Below are 20,105 nucleotides of genomic sequence, written 5' to 3' on the forward strand. Positions count from 1 at the left end.
CGTATTTACTAAGCAATAAATATACATATAATTAAAAATTCGATTTTGTTAACATAACTAACAAAAATGCATTAAGTTAGGAGTTAACTAGCATTTATATCAATTATATATTTTGGAAAGTAAAAAATAGCTGTTGGTGATATCCGATGTAAGTTTAGAAAGTTAGTATTTTAATTTGATTTTGTTTAGGAAATTACTATTAATTAGTGATTATAAATAGGAGAGAAATATATAATTTTTTTCACCAACTTTTCCAAAAAAAATATAAGCAAAGACATAGAAGAAAGACTGCTCTAAGTTTCTGTGGAGAAGATAAAAAGAAGAATCTCCAAGTTCGTGTCTGATCAAATCAAGAGTCTACAGCTTTTTCCTTTTTGTCTAACCACTATCCAGGTTCTATTGTTCTATTATTATTTATTTGATTATGGCTCCTGATTGTGGACACAAAAAACGTCAAAAGAAAAAAGAAACTGAAAAATTCATAGAGTTTCAAAGAGGTGCTTTTCATAAGTTTTTAATTAAAAAACCAAAAGATGCTTCTTCCACTCAAAACAATGAAACTGAAAATGAAAATACAGAAGATATGAATAAAAAGGATGATAGTGTTGATGTTTGTGTGCCTAGAGATGATAATGATTGTGATGATGTTTGTGAGAGTAATCTTAAAAATGCTGATTGTTTGAATTCAAATGATGATGATTTAGAAAAAGTAAACGATGAGAAGTTATGCCAAAAGAGATAATATATCCTATTGACATTTTGAATTATTTGCTGCGTGCTAATTCTTTTCCAAGTGCTATTATTGCCTATAGAATTTTACTAACTATTCCTGTAACTGTTGCATCTGCAGAGAGAAGTTTTTCGAAACTAAAATTGTTGAAGTCATATCTGCGGACAACAATGATACAAGAAAGATTAAATGGGCTAGCGATGATTGCAATTGAAAATGATATTTTGGAAAAGATCAAGTTTGATGATTTGGTCGATGACTTTGCATCAAAAAAAGCTAGAAGATTGGCATTATTCAGATGAAAAAAAAACAGATTGGTATAGTTACTTTATGTTATAGCAATATTTTATCAGAAAAAGCATATAAATTATTTTAGGTTATTAAAAAGGGCTCTATTTTTTTTTTTGAACAGGGTCTAGGAAGGGTTTGAGACGGCCCTGAAAAGAATATGTTGTCCGCTTACTCTAATGTTGATATTTTGGTGATGGTACTTAGAGCATCATTAACGCGCGTGTTTTGATCAACGCTTAGCATTAAGTATAATTAAAAATAAAAAAAAAAATAGGAAAAGGAAAAACACGGCGCTTAATTAAGCCCGTGAAACCACGCTGCTTGTGTGCACGTGTCAAGAAATGAGAGGGGAGAGTTTCGGTTACGCGTGAAACGAAACCAAACTTGGTTTTCTCTCTCTCTCTCTCTCTCTCGAATCCTCTCTCCCGACGAAAGGCGAATCGATTTCGTCTCGGTGGCTCTGTTATCGTCGGTGACGTCTCCCTCGGTGGCTCCGCGTCGACGATCAAGATGGTGGTTCTCCTAGAAGGCGACGGACCTCTCGCGACGCTGGCTCTCCTCTCATCTCCAGGTAAGCGTTTGTTGTGATCTTCGATTTTGCATGTGTTTGGATTTTGAATCCTATTGTTCTGATCGGCCGTTTTTTGTTTGTTATATGTTGGTTAGGTGTATTGGTGGCGAGGGAGCTCTCTCTCGGTGGATATGAAGCCTTCCTTCTACCTCGTCGATTAGGTATATCGGTGGCGACAGAACTCTCCTCGACGGCGAGGAGCTCTCCTCGACGGCGACGGAGCTCTCCTCGACGGCGACGGAGCTCTCTCTCGGCGAAGGTAAAGCTTCTGTTTTGTATTGAGATGGATTCATCAAATATGATTCGATTTGTTCTGTAACTAGGTGAAAATAGATTTGTTCTGTAATTTCTATACATGATTTTATACTCTTCAGTGCTTGTTATCATAATAGATATTGGACCGAGATAGATGAAAATAGATTTGTTTGTAACTAGGATTCATCAAATAGTTACAACTAGGATTCAGTTTAAGGATTCATCAAACAATAGTTACTTTCACCTAGGATTTGTTTCAATTAAGATGGAAGGATCAAAGCTTAGTTTATTTCTATCTGTTTTCGCTCTTTGGATATTTGATTCGTTTCTGTGTGTTTGTGTCTTAATGCGAGGATGGAGGCTACAAGACGAAGCAACATATTCAAAGCAGAGGAGTACATTTGGTCTTCACGAGACAGGTAAATATCTTCTTCTAATGACTTCATTGAAAGCTTTAGGTTTGTTGAGATACATAGTTAATGTTTGGTGAAGTGTAATAAATGGTTTCTTAGCGGTAGAATAGGGTTGTGTGATAAATAGAAGTGATGGTTAGCTAGAAACCGTAATTGATGTCTTGCTTTAAGTCTGTGATTAAGATTTTTTCAACATCTTTGTGGTTAATGAGTTAGATAAATGTCTAGTCCATTTGTTTGTGTGAGTGATGAATGCATCTCTCATAGTCTCTATTAAACTCGCCTTCTTCTCATCTGACTTCTCATCCGAATCCATCTCTCTTATCTTCTCTCATTTCCATCTCTCTTATCTTCCATCTCTCTATTACCTCAGACATATTCAAAAATGGATTCCAATCCATTTTTGAATTTAAATTTCGTTGAATCTTCCCCCATTCCTTTATTTGGCACGCAAGCCACACAAGATGCAAACTTGGAGCAACACAGTCCAGCTCAGCGTAAAGAACGGAGGGTTTGGACAGCAACAGATGATCTGGTCCTCATCAGCGCTTGGTTAAACACCAGCAAAGATGCTATTGTTTCGAACGAACAGAAGTGTGGGGCCTTCTGGAAGAGAATAGCAGACTACATGGCTGCTAGTCCGAAGCTTGCAGGCATTGAAAAAAGAGCGCAACTGCACTGCAAGAATCGGTGGCACAAGATCAATGATCAAGTCTGCAAGTTCTGCGGAGCATATGAAGCCGCAACAAGAGCCAAAACTTCAGGCCAAAATGACAATGATGTTCTCAAAGAAGCTCACGTTATCTACTTCAACAGATATAACAAAAAGTTCAGTCTGGAACACGCCTGGAAGGAGCTTCGCTATGACCAGAAGTGGTGTCTTATATCTACAGACAAAACCGGTAAAAAGAGAAAAGGTGAGGACGAAGTTGAGTCCTCAACATCTCACGCAACTGACAATGTAAGTGGTCAATCGGTTGATGTAATGGAGCGGCCCCCTGGTGTTAAGGCTGCCAAGCGCCGCGGTAAAAAGCCATTGGAAGAGGACAAGGAGGTAGAGGGCTTTCACCGTATGTGGGAGGTTAAAGAAGAGGATTGGTGTAGGAAAGAAAAGCAAGCCAAGACAGGTCTACTTGACCGTCTACTGGCCAAAACAGAGCCACTCGCTGACTATGAAGAAACGCTAAAGAAGAAGCTCATTGCTGAGTTGTTCTGAACTTAGTCAGTTCTTATTTGCTCTATGTTTCATGCTAGTCTCGTTGCTGTTTCATGTTCTTATTTGCTCTCTGTTTCATGTTCTTGTTTGCTCTTTGTTTCATGTTCTTATTTGCTCTCTGTTTCATGTTCTTATTTGTTCTTTGTTTCATGTTTTTTAATGTTGTTTGTTTCATATTAATGTACTTGTTATGTTTAAGTAATGAGAATGCTCTTCTGTTTCATATTATTGTGCTTATGTTTCATATTATTGTTACTTTCAGGAGCAATGGGAGCGGAATGGGAAGAGGAAATGCTTGTGTCTACTCGTTTGTGTCAAGGGTCTGTTGTATGTTGTATTTTTGTGTCATCACGGGTCTTGTATTTTTGTGTCACCAGTGTGTCATTTGTATTGTTGTGTCACGAGTCTTGTTTGTGTCAAGGGTCTGTTGTATGTTGTATTTTTGTATTGTTGTGTCACGGGTATTGTGTCAACTCTTGTATGTCATTTTTTTTCTTGTGTCAACTCTTGTATGTGTCACGAGTCTTGTATCTTTTTTTTCTTGTGTCAAGTCTTGTATGTGTCTATATAACTTTGCATACCAATTGAAACCAAAATCACAATCTATCTCTCTTCTAAAATCCACAATTCTTTCTCTCTTCCAACTATTTCTCTCTTCCAACTATTTGCCCACTAATATGGCATCTTCTTCTAATAACAATTTTGAAAAAGTAACTGATGAAAGTTTTGATCAACGTTTTGATCAATATTTTGATCAACGTTTTGATCAACGTTTTGATCAACGTTTCGATCAATATTTCGATCAAGCTCTCGAGAATGTTGCCATTAATAATGGAAAAAAAACCAACACCAGAAAAAAAAGACAATATATTGAAAGAAATCGTGAAGAAGGCGATCTACGCTTGTGGAATGATTATTTCAGCGAAACTCCAACATACGAAGGTCATCTATTCCGACGACGTTTTAGAATGAACAAACCATTGTTCATGCATATCGTTGATCGACTCTCCAATGAAGTTGAATTCTTTCGACAAAAGAGAGATGCTCTCGGAAGGCTTAGTCTCTCTCCACTACAAAAGTGTACAGCAGCCATTCGTCTCTTGGCATATGGTAGTGCTGCTGATACTGTCGACGAATACCTCCGCCTCGCTGAAAGTACAAGTCGGTCATGTTTGGAGAATTTTGTTGAAGGAATAATTCAATTGTTCGGCGATGAGTATCTAAGAAGACCAACAGAAGCTGATCTTCAACGCCTACTTTATATTGGAGAGCATCGTGGATTTCCCGGGATGATAGGAAGCATCGACTGTATGCATTGGGAGTGGAAGAATTGTCCCACTACTTGGAAAGGGCAATATTCTCGAGGTTCGGATAAACCAACAATCGTTTTAGAGGCAGTTGCTTCATATGATCTCTGGATATGGCATGCATTTTTTGGATCTCCAGGTACCTTTAATGATATCAATGTTCTTGATCGTTCACCTGTTTTTGATGACTTAATACACGGTCAAGTTCCGCAAGTCACGTACTCCGTTAATGGAAGAGAGTATCATTTAACTTACTATCTCACCGATGGTATTTACCCGAAATGGGCAACTTTTATCCAATCTATTCCACTACCACAAAGTCCGCAAGCAGTTTTATTTGCTCAACGTCAAGAAGCTGTCCGAAAAGATGTCGAGCGTGCTTTTGGAGTCCTGCAAGCTCGCTTTGCCATTGTTAAAAATCCAGCACTTTTTTGGGATAAAGTTAAGGTTGGGAAGATTATGAAAGCATGTATCATACTCCATAATATGATAGTAGAAAACGAACGAGATGATGTGGTGTGGGTAAACGAACGAGGTGGATACATTCGGTATGATATTTCAGGGTTCCAAGATGGAGAAGGTTCACATGTCGATCTCAACTTTTCTACAAATACAGATTCAATGATTCCCGATATGATTCCTACTGAAACTACAATTCGTGATATACAAATGCATCAACAATTGAAAGATGATTTGGTTCAACATATATGGCATAAATTTGGGCATGAAGGAGACAACAACTAATCTCGGGACCGGATTTCAAATTATTCTCGTTTATTTACTAATGTTTTTTTTATGTTTTTATTTCAATTTATGTTTTTATTGTTATCTTTTAATATGTTTCATATAATAAGTCAATTTTATCTTAAATAAATCAATGTTTAATTTTTTTAAGCACCCCTAAATAAGCAACTACCATTGGAGGACATTAAATTAGAAGTTGCTTAATATAATTGCTTAACACTCATTTATTGTTAAAAAATTATTAAGCACCCCCATTAGAGTGGTTGGGTTAATGATGCTCTTAGTTACTTACGTGTAAGAAATTTTCTGTAATGGGTCACACGATACGCAATGGTCTATGGACCTGTAAGTTATAACAACTCTTTCTATATTCGTTACTTGCACTATGAATTACTCTACATCCAAGCCAAATGTACCATCCTCTATATGTGAACCGGTTTTGATTGAGTTATTGACCGGTACTCATTGTTAGTAATTCAAACCAAAACTAAACCGGTTTCATTTGACTGGTGGTGTGTTTTGTGTGGACGTGGAAGCAGCGGAAGTGGTCCACACGGAAAATAATGAAACAGGTTGTTGGGTGGGAGTAGATATTATTTTGCTTCCCACAAAGAGCCAACAAAGTCAGATCGGTGTTCTCACTTCTCCTACACGTTCTTCAAATCTTGTCATTGTTTTCTTTTCTTTTTTTTTTCAATTCTTTCGAGACTACACTTCTTCCAGGAACGTTGGAGCTCTAAAGGCTTCGACTTTTCTTGATTTGATCGTTAATGGAGACCGGAAAACCCAACAAAACTCCGGCTAAGAAGGTCGGAGCCACCACCACGACGATGGAAGACGTGTTGGCGGCATTACACGAGACCAAGGAAGAGAGAGACCTCAGGATTCGCACTCTGTTCGAATTCTTCGACAGTTCCAAGTTAGGTTTCTTAGACGACGCCCACATCGAGAAAGGTCTGACTTCGCTACGTATCCCTCCAAAGTACAAGTACGCTAGAGATTTGCTTAGAGTCTGCGACGCGAATCGAGATGGGCGCGTTGATTACGAGGAGTTTCGTCGCTACATGGACGCTAAGGAGCTCGAGCTCTACATTATCTTCCGAGCCATTGATGTCGAACGCAACGACGACATTTGTCCCGAGGAGCTCTCCCTGGCTCTCCTTAAGGCTGGTAAAAAAATCTGATTCTCATTCCCACACAACTGTTCCATTAATCTAGCTAAAAGAGGAAACTTTTATGGCTTTGTGATGTGTATTTTGCTAAAAGAGGAAACTTTGATGCTTTGCAACTCTCAAAAGAGGAAACTTTTATTGCTTTGTGATGTGTATTTTGCTAAAAGAGAAGCTTTTAAGCTTTTGCAACTCTCAAAAAAGGAAACTTTATGTCTTTGTGATTGCTAAAAGAAGAAACTTTGATGCTTTGCAACTCTCTGCTTATCATTTGCGTTATTAGTATCTGTAAGATTCACAGTGCTATGCTTATGGTCTTGTAGGAATTGAAATAGAAGATAAGGAACTGGCTTCTTTAATGGAGCATGTTGATAAGGACAAGAACGGAACTATAACTTTCCAAGAGTGGAGGGACTTTCTTCTCCTACACCCACATGAAGCCACTGTTGAGAACATTTACCATCACTGGGAAAGAGTTTGCTTAATTGACATCGGGGAGCAGCCTGTCATACCTGACGGTATAAGCAAACACGCTCAAAGAAGCAAACTACTCCTCGCCGGAGGACTCGCCGGAGCTGTTTCCAGAACCGCAACCGCGCCTCTAGACCGTCTTAAAGTTGCTTTGCAAGTCCAGAGAACAAATTCAGGAGTTGTCCCGACCGTTAAGAAAATATGGAGGGAAGACAAGCTGAAGGGTTTCTTCAGAGGTAACGGTCTGAACGTGACGAAAGTGGCTCCTGAAAGCGCCATCAAGTTTGCTGCTTACGAGATGCTGAAGCCCATAATCGGTGGAGGGGATGGTGAGATTGGCACAAAGGGGAGGCTATTGGCTGGTGGGTTGGCTGGTGCAGTGGCTCAGACCGCTATCTACCCTATGGATCTTGTGAAGACTAGGTTACAGACTTGTGTGAGTGAGCTTGGGAAGACGCCGAATCTGTTGAAACTCACCAAGGAGATTTGGGTTCAAGAAGGACCCCGAGCGTTTTACAAGGGTCTTTATCCTTCTCTTCTTGGGATTATACCTTACGCTGGGATCGACCTTGCTGCTTACGAAACTCTCAAAGACTTATCAAGGACATACGTTCATATAGACGGTTAGATTACTAATCAATCCTTACGTATATCCTTCACACTGATTCTACTAAAGACTTTGTATTTGTGCAGAGCCGGGTCCTCTCGTGCAACTCGGATGTGGGATGACCTCAGGAGCTCTTGGAGCATCGTGTGTTTACCCGTTGCAAGTCGTACGAACAAGGTCAAAACTCAAAACCTAACCTTTTTTTATCTTCTCTATCTGAACTGAGTTTAGTAAAAACTATTATTAATCAGAATGCAAGCGGATAGCTTAAAGACTAGCATGAGCCAAGAGTTTATGAAGACGCTAAAAGGCGAAGGTGTAAGAGGCTTTTACAGAGGAATCTTCCCCAATCTTTTCAAAGTCATCCCTTCCGCTAGAATCTCCTACCTTGTTTACGAAGCTATGAAGAAAAATCTAGCCCTTGATTAAAAGAAGCTTCTTTTTTTTTGGGTAATAATAGTGTTAAGCTCATTTGATGATGGCGAAAGAAAAAAAACTTTTAGCTTTCGGTTGTAGAAAATGTAAACAAGAGATCTGATTGATTCCTTCTCCTTTTTTAAAAAGAGAGAGCTTTTTTTTTTATCATTTTCAAGTCAAATGTCGTCGATACATAAGCTGTGTAAAACCCTAAGACATGTGCATCAGTTTCATGCACATTTCATCACTTCCGGTGGTACGAATCAGAACTCTGTTCTCGCTAACATCCTCTTCGCTATCACCTCTATAACACCGTCTCCGACAGCGACACATGCTTTATCATCCACTTCTGTCATCGTGCGTTACGCGAATTTAGTGTTCAGTTTGATTACAAACCCATCTACGTTTTGCTTCAACACGATCGTTAGAGTCTACACCCTTCACGCGCCGTCTCTCTCTCCCCACAGTTTCTTCGTCCAGATGCGACGCCGTTCCGTTCCTCCCGACTTCCACACCTTCCCTTTCGTGTTCAAGGCCGCTTGTGCGACGAAGAAGAAGAACGTTAGCTTTGCCTTAGTCGAGGCGCTGCATTGCCAGGCTCTGAGATTCGGGCTCCTGTCCGATTCGTTCGCTTTCAACACTCTGATCCGCGCCTACTCTGCTTCTTCCTCCATCGATAGCGCCTTGAAGCTGTTCGACGAAAATCCTCAGAGAGATGTCGTCGCGTACAACGTGTTGATCGATGGGTTAGTGAAGGCACGTGAGGTCGCTCGTGCGCGAGAGCTGTTTGATTCTATGCCTCATCGTGATTTGGTGTCGTGGAACAGTCTCATCGCTGGGTATGCGCAGATGAGCTGTTGCGGAGAAGCGATCGGCCTCTTCGACGAAATGGTCGCTTGTGGGTTCAGACCTGATAACGTGGCGATTGTCTCGACTCTTTCGGCTTGTGCACGGTCGGGGGACTTGGAGAAAGGGAGAGCTATACATGATTACGTTAAAAGGAACGGGCTTTTTGTTGATTCGTTTTTAGCTACTGGGTTGGTTGATTTCTATGCGAAATGCGGTTTCATCGAGACAGCGATGGAGATCTATAGTTTATGTTCGGACAAGACTCTGTTCACGTGGAATGCTATGATCACTGGTCTTGCAATGCACGGTTACGGCGAGCTGACAGTTGATTACTTCCGTACGATGATTAGCTCTGGTGTCAGACCTGATGGAGTGAGCTTCATAAGCGTTTTAGTGGGTTGCAGCCACGCTGGTCTAGTCGATGAAGCCAAGAAGCTTTTCGATGAAATGGGTTCTCTGTATGATGTGGATAGGGAGATGAAACATTACGGGTGCATGGCGGATTTGCTGGGAAGAGCGGGGTTGATCGAAGAAGCGGCCGAGATGATTGAGAAAATGCCTGGAGATGGAGGAGGAAAGAGAGAGAGGCTGTTGGCGTGGAGCGGTCTGTTGGGAGGGTGCAGAATCCACGGGAACATAGAGGTGGCGGAGAAAGCTGCGGAGAGAGTTATGGAGCTGAGCCCAGAGGATGGAGGAGTGTATAAAGTGATGGTGGAGATGTATGCAAATGCTGAGAGATGGGAGGATGTGGTTAAGGTTAGGCAAGTGATGGAAAGAGATGAGAGAGTGAACAAGAGTGCTGGATTTAGTAGAGTTATGTCCTAATAACTCCTCATTACCATATCATCATTTGGACTTGTATTAGTATTTACAATTTCAATTTTTTTTTATCAGAGTTGAATATTTGTAAATTTTAACTAATAAATATTTGTATAAAATTAATAACGCAAAAATTCTGCATAAATTTTAAAATCATAGAATAAATAAAATTCAGTTTAGTTTGAAATTCCAAATTCATTAAAATAGACAAATTAATAATTTCTCAAAGTATAGAGCTGAAAGACTCTTGGTCGTTTAGAGACTCTATAACTGTTAAGTAAGCCCAGCCTAACAGACTATAACAGTAGCAAACATAACTGTTATTGTATTTTTAACTAATAAATCTTTGTATATTCATTGCCAAATCAAATATAAATAACGTATGATATAAATTATGATTTGTAAATTATACAATTAATAACACAAAAATTCTGCATAAATTTTAAAATCATAGAAGAAATAAAATTCAGTTTAGTTTGAAACTCCAAATTCAGTTAAAGTACACAAATTAATAATTTCTCAAAGTATAGAGCTGAAAGACTCTTTGTCGTCTAGAGACTCTAGAACTGTTAAGTAGGGCCAGCCTAACAAACTTAACAGTAGCAAACATAACTGTGCACATAGGAGAGCGCGCTTGTAACTGACGTGGCCGCTAATGAGTGGTTACCGTCGCGTGGCAAGAGATCTCATTGGTGGAAACGACAAATTGACACTTCAAGACCGAGTCTACGGGATTCAATAAATATCTTCTGAAAAGTAGTATTTTTGGAAAATAAACACTCTGCTACTCTCTTCTCCGATCTGATCTCCGATTAGATCCTAAGTTTTTTCCAATGATGAGAGACCGGCAACTATTTTCCGGCCTTTTGCTTATCTTAGCATTCGTTTCGCTCCAGAAGCTTTGCTACTGTGACGATCAGACAGTAATTTTTAGAAAAGAAAAAAAAACGGAAAATGTGTGTTTTGGGTAGATCTGTGATTAATATTTTAAATGGATTTCTCGTTTTCTGTTCAGGTGTTGTATGAATCGTTCGATGAGGCATTCGATGGTCGCTGGATAGTTTCGAAGAATGGTGATTACGAAGGTATTTTGGATATATCTTTTAAACACACTCACGCACGGTGGTGCATTGTAGTTACTAACTACAATGCTCTATGCTTTAGTAGTATTGTTTTTGTGTAAATTACTATTACTAAAGTACACTATTACTAAGAAAACATATCGAATGATAAGATCAACCATACAACATCATAAGGTGAGGTTACTAGTTTTTCTTTTTGAAACTTCGCTAGGTTACTAGTTACACTACCACTAAGATTTGATTCAAACTTGCATCTACATGCTCGATTTTGATTCCTCCATATGCTGAGGGCAACACATCACAACTCACTTTGGGTCACCAAAGTTCCTAGTTAGTAGTATTGTTTCCGTGTAGTCACTATTAGGTTAGTAGTATTTATAAAAACATTTATAAAGTATTTTTAAAAAGTATATCGCATTTTTTTCTATTAATTTATTTATAAGTTGAATTTGATTTGAAGCGTATGTGGTGCTCTTTCTGCTGCAAAAACCTCTTTGTTAAAACCTCTTTTATCTGCTTTTTCAGGTGTATGGAAGCATGCAAAGAGCGAGGGACATGATGACTACGGACTTCTCGTGAGCGAGAAAGCCCGTAAGTACGGCATAGTGAAAGAGCTCGACGAGCCTCTAAACCTCAAGGACGGAACAATCGTTCTCCAGTACGAGGTTCGTTTCCAGGAAGGGCTAGAGTGCGGTGGTGCTTACTTAAAATACCTCCGTCCTCAAGAAGCCGGATGGACAGCCGAGGGTTTCAACAGCGAATCACCTTACTCCATCATGTTTGGGCCTGACAAGTGTGGAGCCACGAACAAAGTGCATTTCATCTTGAAGCACAAGAACCCCAAGAGCGGCGAGTACGTTGAGCACCACTTGAAGTTCCCTCCCTCTGTTCCTCACGACAAGCTTTCACATGTCTACACCGCCGTTTTGAAACCCGACAACGAGGTTACGATTCTGGTTGATGGAGAGGAGAAGAAAAAGGCTGATTTGCTCTCTAGAGAAGACTTTGAGCCTGCGTTGATCCCTGACAAGACAATCCCTGACGCTGAAGACAAGAAGCCAGAGGACTGGGATGAGAGAGCCAAGATTCCTGATCCTAACGCGGTGAAGCCTGAGGACTGGGACGAGGATGCACCGATGGAGATTGAAGATGAGGAAGCTGAGAAACCGGAAGGATGGTTAGACGATGAGCCTGAGGAGGTGGATGATCCAGAGGCGACCAAACCTGAAGATTGGGATGACGAGGAAGATGGTATGTGGGAGGCACCAAAAGTTGACAACCCCAAGTGTGAGACAGCACCAGGGTGTGGGGAATGGAAGAGACCGATGAAGAGGAACCCTGCATACAAGGGGAAGTGGAGTGCACCTCTGATAGACAACCCTGCTTACAAGGGAATCTGGAAGCCCAGAGACATCCCTAACCCTGACTACTTTGAGCTAGACAGGCCAGATTTCGAGCCCATTGCAGCCATAGGTATAGAGATCTGGACGATGCAAGACGGTATCTTGTTTGACAACATGTTGATAGCGAAAGACGAGAAGGTCGCTGAGAGTTACAGGCAGACCACTTGGAAGCCTAAGTTTGACGTTGAGAAAGAGAAACAAAAAGCAGAAGAGGAAGCTGCTGGCTCTACTGCAGATGGTCTCAAGAGCTACCAGAAGGTTGTGTTTGACCTCTTGAACAAGGTTGCAGACATATCTTTCCTAAGTGCGTACAAGTCTAAGATCACGGTAAGTTTCTCTCTCCCTCATTTTTAAAACCATGTTTGCAATTTGTTATATGATGATTTACTGAAGAGGAGCTAAAGAGGTGTGTGTGTGTGTCGTGGTTTTTGTAGGAAGTGATTGAGAAAGCGGAGCAACAACCTAATGTAACCATTGGTGTCCTCGTCTCCATTGTTGTAGTATTCTTGTCGATCTTCATCAGGCTTATCTTCGGGGGCAAGAAGGTAACCCTTTTGGAAAATTTGTAGCATTTGTTGTTGTGATATAAATGGGACAAGTGAAAGAGGTAAAGAAATGAAACATGGTGTGTTTGTAACAGCAAGCGGCGGCGGCAAGTGTGGAAAAGAAGAAACCAGAAGTAGGAGAGAGCTCAAAGAATGGGGAGACGCAACCCGACAGTGATATAAAGCCCCCAGCCGGAGGGATCCAAAGCAAGAAAGTCATGTACAACACCGACCCGAATGAATATCGCCGAACCAACCCGAACACTTGAGTAGGAGATCCGGTGCAATTGCTATGTTTTCGGAGCGCACCAGAAGGATGTGTGTGTGTGACGTTTTGTGGTTTCTAGTATAAAGTAGCGAGGTTAGTACCTAAGGCTAAGGGAAAGTGTATCATTTGGAGAGTGTTTCTCTGTGTATTTCTTTGTTTCCACTACTGTAACAGATCATTCAATAAGAGAAATCTATTTTTTTTTCCAATTGTGTTTTCTTGTTTTACATGCCGAGCATTTTTACTTGTTGCGAAATGAGCCTACTTGAATGCTAGGGAATCTCTAGAACCGATAAAATATAAGGATTGTTCCACGTGGGTTAGATGTTCAAGCTGAAAGACCAAGAAAGATGCCAAACTCCAGTTTCCAACGGGTGTTGCTATTAATGTTTAACTCTAATAAGATTAGGCTCCAAGTCTTCTTTCAATAATCCGAATTGCCTTGAGCCACAGCCAATGATTCTGTTTCACAGTGAGCTACGACGTCCAACATATATATATATATACATATAAAGATATCTTCAACGACCTCGAGAAGATGAATTTTGGAGAAAGTTGCAAAAAATCGGAGAAAGAACAAACGACAATTAACATTAACCGAAGTATATAAAAAGTCCTCTCTTACGCTGTCGACTTCACCACCATTACTATGAGATCCTTCTGTCAAACAAAATTAAATAGCAAGTACTCCTAATTTAGAAAATCCTCAAGTCTATAAATTAAATTTTTAGAAAAGTATAACGAAAAAGTGTATTTCTAAACGTTACAAAAAGTTTGATGCCTTTGCAAGCAACATCTCTCTCTTCTTTAAATACAGACCGACGCTTCTCTATTCCCTCTTTGGAACCACCATTGATCGCCGGTGGACAAACACTTTACCCGCGACCAGGTTTCCTGACCGGACCACTGTCCTCATCATCAGATTGTATGTCTCCGTACTGCCAGATTCCGGTCCTAGATTTGCGAGCTTCGTCTTGGAACTTCTCAAGAGCATCAAGAGCGGCTTGCTTGTCTTTATGCTCCCATTTCTTGCGTTTCTCCATCCTCGCTATTCCTTCCTGTTGTGCTCATAAAAAACTCTCAGGTTTTACATAATGAAACAAGAAATAAAATTGGAGAAGAGAAGGTAAGGAGCCTAACCTGAAGCATTGCTGCATTGACAGAGATTTCATCATCAACAGCGATGAGGGTAACAGCAAGCTCGGTTCCAGTTCCTTGGCCTTTCGCTTTGCCTCCTGAAGTATCTCTTTCCTCCACCACTGCCTTGAACTCTTTACCACTTCCCAGTGTTACCGTATGTAAATACTCTCCCGCTTCAGGACCAAAGTCGTCTTCCAGGCTTGGAACTTTTATGTAGGCAAGTCTGCAGAGCTGCGCGAGTCCTGGTGCTGAGGATACTGATGGCTCGACAGGGCGAACTGCGCTGTATGGAACTGTTTCTTGGTTTCCATAATCGATGTAGAACACTTCGAATTTGTCATCTGGAGATTGAACTGCTCCTCGTGGTGCATTAACAATCTGGATACAAAATAGGGTTATACAATAATAAATAACAAAAACCGAAGAGATTCTTTTAGAGGTTTGATTAATGATTTTACTAACCATTGCACGGTTCCAGGAGTTATCTAGGCTAAACTGTGCAAGGACGATGTCACCCTTCTTAGGGTTAAACGATCCAACAATGGGAGCGTCTTTAAGACTCAGAGATGCAAGCTGGTTTTGAATCGAAGCTACTTTCTGATCGCCAACCGTCTGAACATAGAACCGTCCGCCTCCAAGCACTTCCGTGACAACAACCTTTAATGTTTCCTTATGCCTTGTTTCTACTTTTGAGCCACCATTTACAGCTTCCTCTCCTTCAACATAGTTTTCCCATATCTGTGTGAAATCATTTACGGTTTAGAGTGTTCAGTATTTTTTTTAAGGAAAAAAAAAGAGATAATATCTATTGCTGGTGGTGTTACCTTGAGTTTCTGATTTTTGGCAGATCGTTCTGCCAATTCAAGAAGATGAGCTTCCAGAATCCTGTCTGCACCAAATCCAGTCTGCATTTTCGCCAGGCCGGCTTCAAGAAGGAACGTTGCTGCGTTGGTCCTTGACTCCCACATTGATCCCAAGAAAGTCCCGGTTCTATCCACAGTTTCAACTTCAATCTGTTATCATAAAAAGGAAAATGTAAAGACACTTATACAAAAGAGTAAGATCTTACGTCTCATAATGATTCATGTAAATATGTCTCCATTTTACCTCGACATCTCTCTGCATGATCTTACGCCTCATGAAAGCAATAGCATCCTCTGAATAGGGTTCGCCACGGCCAGGACATCTGACACCAGAGAATGCAAAGGCAATACTGCATGTTTCTTTTGGGATGTATAGCTTGAACCGATGTCCGCTCAGGACATATTCCACAACCGCAGATATTCTCCTACTTCTGTGCAGGGATGGCAAGAAATCTTTAGCCTTCTTGGCCGAGGACACAGTCAGGTCTGTGACGTGCATGACTGGAGACTCCTTTACTGATTGAATTCCCTTCTTTCCTGCAATAGCACGAGCTTCAGCAGCCAGTAGAGCTTCGTAATGGTTTGACCTCTCTTCAAAGTCGCGATGTCTAACCACAGTCCCAAAGCCTCGGGCGATAATGAGTTCCGCAATATTCACTCCAGGAGTTGCTGCAGCTGCTTCAGCTGTATCACCCTTTGTAGGAGAAGGAAGGAACACTGAGCCAAAATCCATGACCCTACTAGAATCACCAGCTCCAGAAGTAGTAACACCATCTGCTGGGCTAATCTTCCTTGAGTATTCCATTTGTACGGAAACCTACACATAGAAAAAGAAGTCAAGAGATCTTGCTCCTGTGACTGTGAGGTACAGCGAGATAATTAATGAAAGAAGGCACAAAGAATGTATACCTGTTTTCCAATAAGCTTTTGTCTTAGAAACTCCCTGGCTTCCCGAGCATAAGGGGCAGGTTTCTCCTCTCTGCGTGGGTTGCCCATTTTAGGAGACCTGATGCTCGAAAGACAAACTCTGCGCTCTGCCATTGGGTTCCCGAATGGGATAGAATCATCAGCAATTACTAAGCAGTCCCCGCTCACAACTTCCACTACCTGAAGAGAGTACAAACTAGTAAGGACTAAGAACTGCTGAAACGAGGAGGGAAGGCAATTATATATACCAAGATAAAAATGCAAGCATTTATTTACCTTCCCGGTAAAGTTTTGGTCATGAATTGCCTTCGAGTTGCTAGCTGGAGGGACATAGTTTGCCCACATTTTCACCCGGTTTTTCTTGCACTGAAGTTCTGCAGCTTTTAGCTTCTTTTTGGCTTCTTCCTCCATCATGTTAGCACTCCACTCAACATACTTTGCAAGACCCTGAGCAAAAGGTATCCCAACCAGTGTCATAACTTTTTCAACACCATCACATATCATCTTCTACCAAGAAAACAACAAACTAATACAATGGCCCAACGAACTTAACCTAAAGTAAGTAGAAACTAAATAGACGGAAGAACATTTTTAGTTGGAGTTTCATGAATCTTTGATTATACCACCATCGGTAAAGTCAAACATTTATTGGTCAATTAGTTTCAATATCTAATCATGTCGAGAACAAATAACTATTTAGTTTAGACCACTTACATTTTCAACCAGCTCAAGACCCAAGTCTTTAACTTCTTCCCCAACGGAATAGTAAACTGACCCAATCAGATTGTTGAACTTGTCAACACCTTCAAGAACAATGCGAACCTGCAAAATCCCGCTCACTTTAGACCATCTAGATTTCAGATACAGATACATGTGAGTTTACTTTGTTGCAATTCCTCCTTACATCTCTATTAAGAACACGAAGCTCAGTAAAGTACTTGGCTTCCATAGCAAACGGATCAGAGGAAACCTCCACGGAAGATACTGCTGAGGCAGCGAGTCTTTGGGCTGATGTTAGAGGACCACGAGGCTCAGCAGAAGCATCTCCATTTGGAGCTGATGCAGCATCTGTCTCAACAACAGTTTCTTGTGTAGATCTCCTTCCCATTGATGGAGCCTGCATAAAATATATCCAGCACTCTTTATACCATGAAGTTCAAATGTAAACAGGAAAAAAGAAAAGAAGAAGAAACAGGACTACACACCTGAAGTCCAGCAACGAAAACTTGCACAAACTGAAACTCAGGAAGAAGATAAACTCGGATGGTACTGCCATCACGGACTTGCTCAACAATAGCTTCCATGGGCTTGCCTTTACTTGCAGCTAAAAGACCCATGGCATCAAAATTCCCAGAATCCCCAACGGCAGAAGGAGGAAGACTCCTGACAGATGCCTCGGCAGCACCAGGAACCTGGATCATGAAAGAGTACATGAGTCTAACTTTAATAAGTTAAAATCAGAGCAAAGTATGATTATGCAACTTTCAAGTTGGTTCAGGCTGTCCATGAACCCAAATTAAGAGAAATAGAAAAAGAGACACCAACCGTGCTCCAACGACCAAGCCCTTCCTGCTTAGCGAGTTCTTCAAGCTGTAACAGCTCCGAAATGTAAGGACTAACCTTATCCTTATTCTGCTGACCTGGCTCCCTGACCTATCCATAGTACAGGCATTTCTCCACCATATCAGAAAGCTGAGACGAAGGCTATCTATTTTTTTTTTTTAAATGGTTATTATTACCTTAGCCCAACCATTCTGAACAACAAGCTTAGCAAGATTTTCGTTGCCAAGGTAAACGGAGCCAAATTCTCTTCCAGCAATAGCTTCCACTTTGTAATCCACTTTGAAAGTAACCTCCTACTCAAAAAAAAAAGAAATATAAAAAACTATAAAGACAAAAGAAATAGTTTGAATTAAACAACATGGAGCATAGAGTTTGAACTTAGCAGCAGAACCCACCTTCCCAATGCAAAGCTTCCTCAGAAATTCCCTGCTTTCCCAGGCAAAAGGCTCATCAATACCTCCCCTGCGAGCCTGCAAATCAAGGACAAAACCCAAAATCAGAGAAAAGCCTATGGTAAAACATAATCCATGTAAAGCTAAAAGCACACATGATTGTTTTGTAAAAAAACTAATTTTCTAGCTCACCAATTTAGGAGCCATGAGAGAAGATAAAGTGATGGTCTTTTCGGGAGGTGGGCCAGACCTGCTGTGGGTCAACGCCGTGATCACCAAGCAGTCTCCCGAGGTAACAGCCTTCACTCTCCCTTTGAACCACTGGTTCTCACTTGCTGCCGCCACGGACGCCATTTTGCTTTTTTTTTGGCTAAGACCTGCGCGAGAGACAGACAGGGGACAAAACAACAAAAAGTTAAGATTACTACAATCAAAAGAGTAGCCAGCACTAATCCATTTCTTTGTTATTTGATCTAGAAACGAAATCATGAAGCTCTCTACATTCATTCATCTCGATCGAGTTAATCGACAACACAACCAAAAAAAAAAAACGATTTCTCACTAATCGGAATTAAGAAGAAAAAACGCGCGATCACAATACTACAAAAAGGAAACGGATCAGGTCTGCATCAATTTGAATCATCAAACAACAACAAAAGATAGATCTATCTAACGACTGTTATATTGGTGATTCCGATGAACGAACCTGGATTGATCCGTGATGGGAAAACTAGCTAGATCTGAAGAATATAGATATCTTAATTCTCTATGATTCCAATCACAAAGAGCTGAGAGAGAATGACAAGTTGTGACAGAGAGAGAGAGAGAGAGTTAAAAGAAGGGATCTAACGAATGAGAGAGCTCAGACGAAGATTATGCAGAAGGAAGACATTATAAACCACCACGAGGACATCATGATTAAAAGAAAAAGTGGCATGGTTATGTCCGCCCTCGTACTTTCGATATATTACCATTCAATGCCCATTAACACTTAGATTCGTTTTTGTTCTTTTTTGCGGAAAATAGTTTGTTTCCATGAAAATGAATCAATTTTGTTATTAATTATACTTGTTTCAAAATAATGTATATTTTAGAGTTTTCACATTTTTTCAAAAAAAATACGGTAAAATTTGATAATAAATATATTATTTTATGTATTTAGTTATTTTCTATAATTTTTAACCAATCAAAATTTAACAAACATAATTAATGTTTTTAAAATTTATAATTTTATATTATTATATACATTAAAAATGTAAAACAAAACACTTTTCAAAAATGTAGATCATTCTGAAACAAAAGGAGTAATATATTCTTTGAATTTTTACTTAATATATAGTAAAACATAAAATCTAATTATAAAAATTATTATCGAAGCTATTTATAGTATAAATAATACTTTGTTATTAATATACTTGTTTCAAATAATTATATTTTAGAGTTTTCACATTCTTTTAAAAAAATACGGTAAAATTTGATAATAAATATATTATTTTTATGTATAGTTATTTTCTATAATTTTAACCAATCAAATTTAGAAAATAATTAATGTTTTTAAAATTTATAATTTTATAATTATTAAACATTAAAAATGTAAAACAAAACACTTTTCAAAAATATAGATCATTCTGAAACAAAAGGAGTAATATATTCTTTGAACCTCATTTTTACTTAATATATAGTAAAACATAAAATCCAATTATAAAATTATTATTCGAAGCTTTATTTTATAGTGAAAGATAAAATGAAATAATCAAATATATTTTAAGATAAAAATTTCTCTTTATATTTTTATCATAAAATAAAAAAAAAATCATCCATTTTTAGTTTTTATTTATTAACACAAAATTTTAAGTTGTGAAAAAACAAACCATTATCATTCTAATTCAATCAAATTTTACTGTGTTTTTTCTTGAACAAATCTTTTTGAAAAAAACTTAGACTATTTTTAGATTTGTGCGTATTATCCTTATAAAGAACAATGCCATTTTTTGTATCGTTTCAATTTGATCGGATGTCCTTAAGGCACACTGTTCTTTCTAACCACATCAATTTTCTGATTG

At 39.5% G+C, this 20,105-nt stretch overlaps 5 protein-coding genes across 6 annotated transcripts; 4 read left to right on the forward strand and 1 right to left on the reverse strand.

Moving 5' to 3' along the window:
• Nucleotides 1–9: 9 nt before the first annotated feature.
• Nucleotides 10–5,635, forward strand: LOC108836236 (uncharacterized). 2 transcript variants are annotated; one of them, XM_057010217.1, is made up of 5 exons: nucleotides 10–1,047; nucleotides 1,143–1,592; nucleotides 1,688–1,851; nucleotides 2,201–2,266; nucleotides 3,739–4,082. In XM_057010217.1, exons 2-5 carry the CDS (start codon nucleotides 1,532–1,534, stop codon nucleotides 4,045–4,047), a joined length of 600 nt encoding a protein of 199 aa, XP_056866197.1. In that variant the 5' UTR covers nucleotides 10–1,047; nucleotides 1,143–1,531; the 3' UTR covers nucleotides 4,048–4,082. The 2 variants fall into 2 exon arrangements, with proteins under 2 accessions (XP_056866197.1, XP_056866196.1); XM_057010216.1 differs by having other exon boundaries at nucleotides 1,688–2,266; nucleotides 3,739–5,635.
• Nucleotides 5,636–6,148: 513 nt separating this feature from the next.
• LOC108805322 (calcium-dependent mitochondrial ATP-magnesium/phosphate carrier protein 1) lies at nucleotides 6,149–8,356 on the forward strand. Its single transcript, XM_018577339.2, has 4 exons — nucleotides 6,149–6,697; nucleotides 7,020–7,790; nucleotides 7,861–7,951; nucleotides 8,026–8,356. The coding sequence occupies exons 1-4, from the start codon at nucleotides 6,298–6,300 to the stop codon at nucleotides 8,201–8,203; spliced, it is 1,440 nt and encodes a 479-aa protein (XP_018432841.1). The 5' UTR covers nucleotides 6,149–6,297; the 3' UTR covers nucleotides 8,204–8,356.
• A 15-nt stretch (nucleotides 8,357–8,371) lies between these two features.
• Nucleotides 8,372–10,020, forward strand: LOC108805321 (pentatricopeptide repeat-containing protein At5g61800). Its single transcript, XM_018577338.2, has one exon. The coding sequence runs from the start codon at nucleotides 8,372–8,374 to the stop codon at nucleotides 9,863–9,865; it is 1,494 nt and encodes a 497-aa protein (XP_018432840.1). The 3' UTR covers nucleotides 9,866–10,020.
• A 581-nt stretch (nucleotides 10,021–10,601) lies between these two features.
• LOC108805258 (calnexin homolog 1) lies at nucleotides 10,602–13,366 on the forward strand. Its single transcript, XM_018577257.2, has 5 exons — nucleotides 10,602–10,782; nucleotides 10,875–10,944; nucleotides 11,467–12,671; nucleotides 12,779–12,889; nucleotides 12,985–13,366. The coding sequence occupies exons 1-5, from the start codon at nucleotides 10,693–10,695 to the stop codon at nucleotides 13,156–13,158; spliced, it is 1,650 nt and encodes a 549-aa protein (XP_018432759.1). The 5' UTR covers nucleotides 10,602–10,692; the 3' UTR covers nucleotides 13,159–13,366.
• Nucleotides 13,367–13,722: 356 nt separating this feature from the next.
• Nucleotides 13,723–18,906, reverse strand: LOC108862820 (ribonuclease TUDOR 2). Its single transcript, XM_018637071.2, has 15 exons — nucleotides 18,749–18,906; nucleotides 18,235–18,419; nucleotides 18,046–18,120; nucleotides 17,827–17,943; nucleotides 17,633–17,740; nucleotides 17,293–17,499; nucleotides 16,992–17,204; nucleotides 16,802–16,909; nucleotides 16,364–16,534; nucleotides 16,070–16,267; nucleotides 15,405–15,977; nucleotides 15,122–15,310; nucleotides 14,760–15,035; nucleotides 14,298–14,675; nucleotides 13,723–14,215 (listed from the first exon to the last, which is right to left on the reverse strand). The coding sequence occupies exons 2-15, from the start codon at nucleotides 18,394–18,396 to the stop codon at nucleotides 14,033–14,035; spliced, it is 2,958 nt and encodes a 985-aa protein (XP_018492573.2). The 5' UTR covers nucleotides 18,397–18,419; nucleotides 18,749–18,906; the 3' UTR covers nucleotides 13,723–14,032.
• Between the last annotated feature and the right edge of the window lie 1,199 nt (nucleotides 18,907–20,105).

This window comes from Raphanus sativus, chromosome 5, assembly GCF_000801105.2.
Source record: "Raphanus sativus cultivar WK10039 chromosome 5, ASM80110v3, whole genome shotgun sequence".
Taxonomy (NCBI): Eukaryota; Viridiplantae; Streptophyta; class Magnoliopsida; order Brassicales; family Brassicaceae; genus Raphanus; species Raphanus sativus.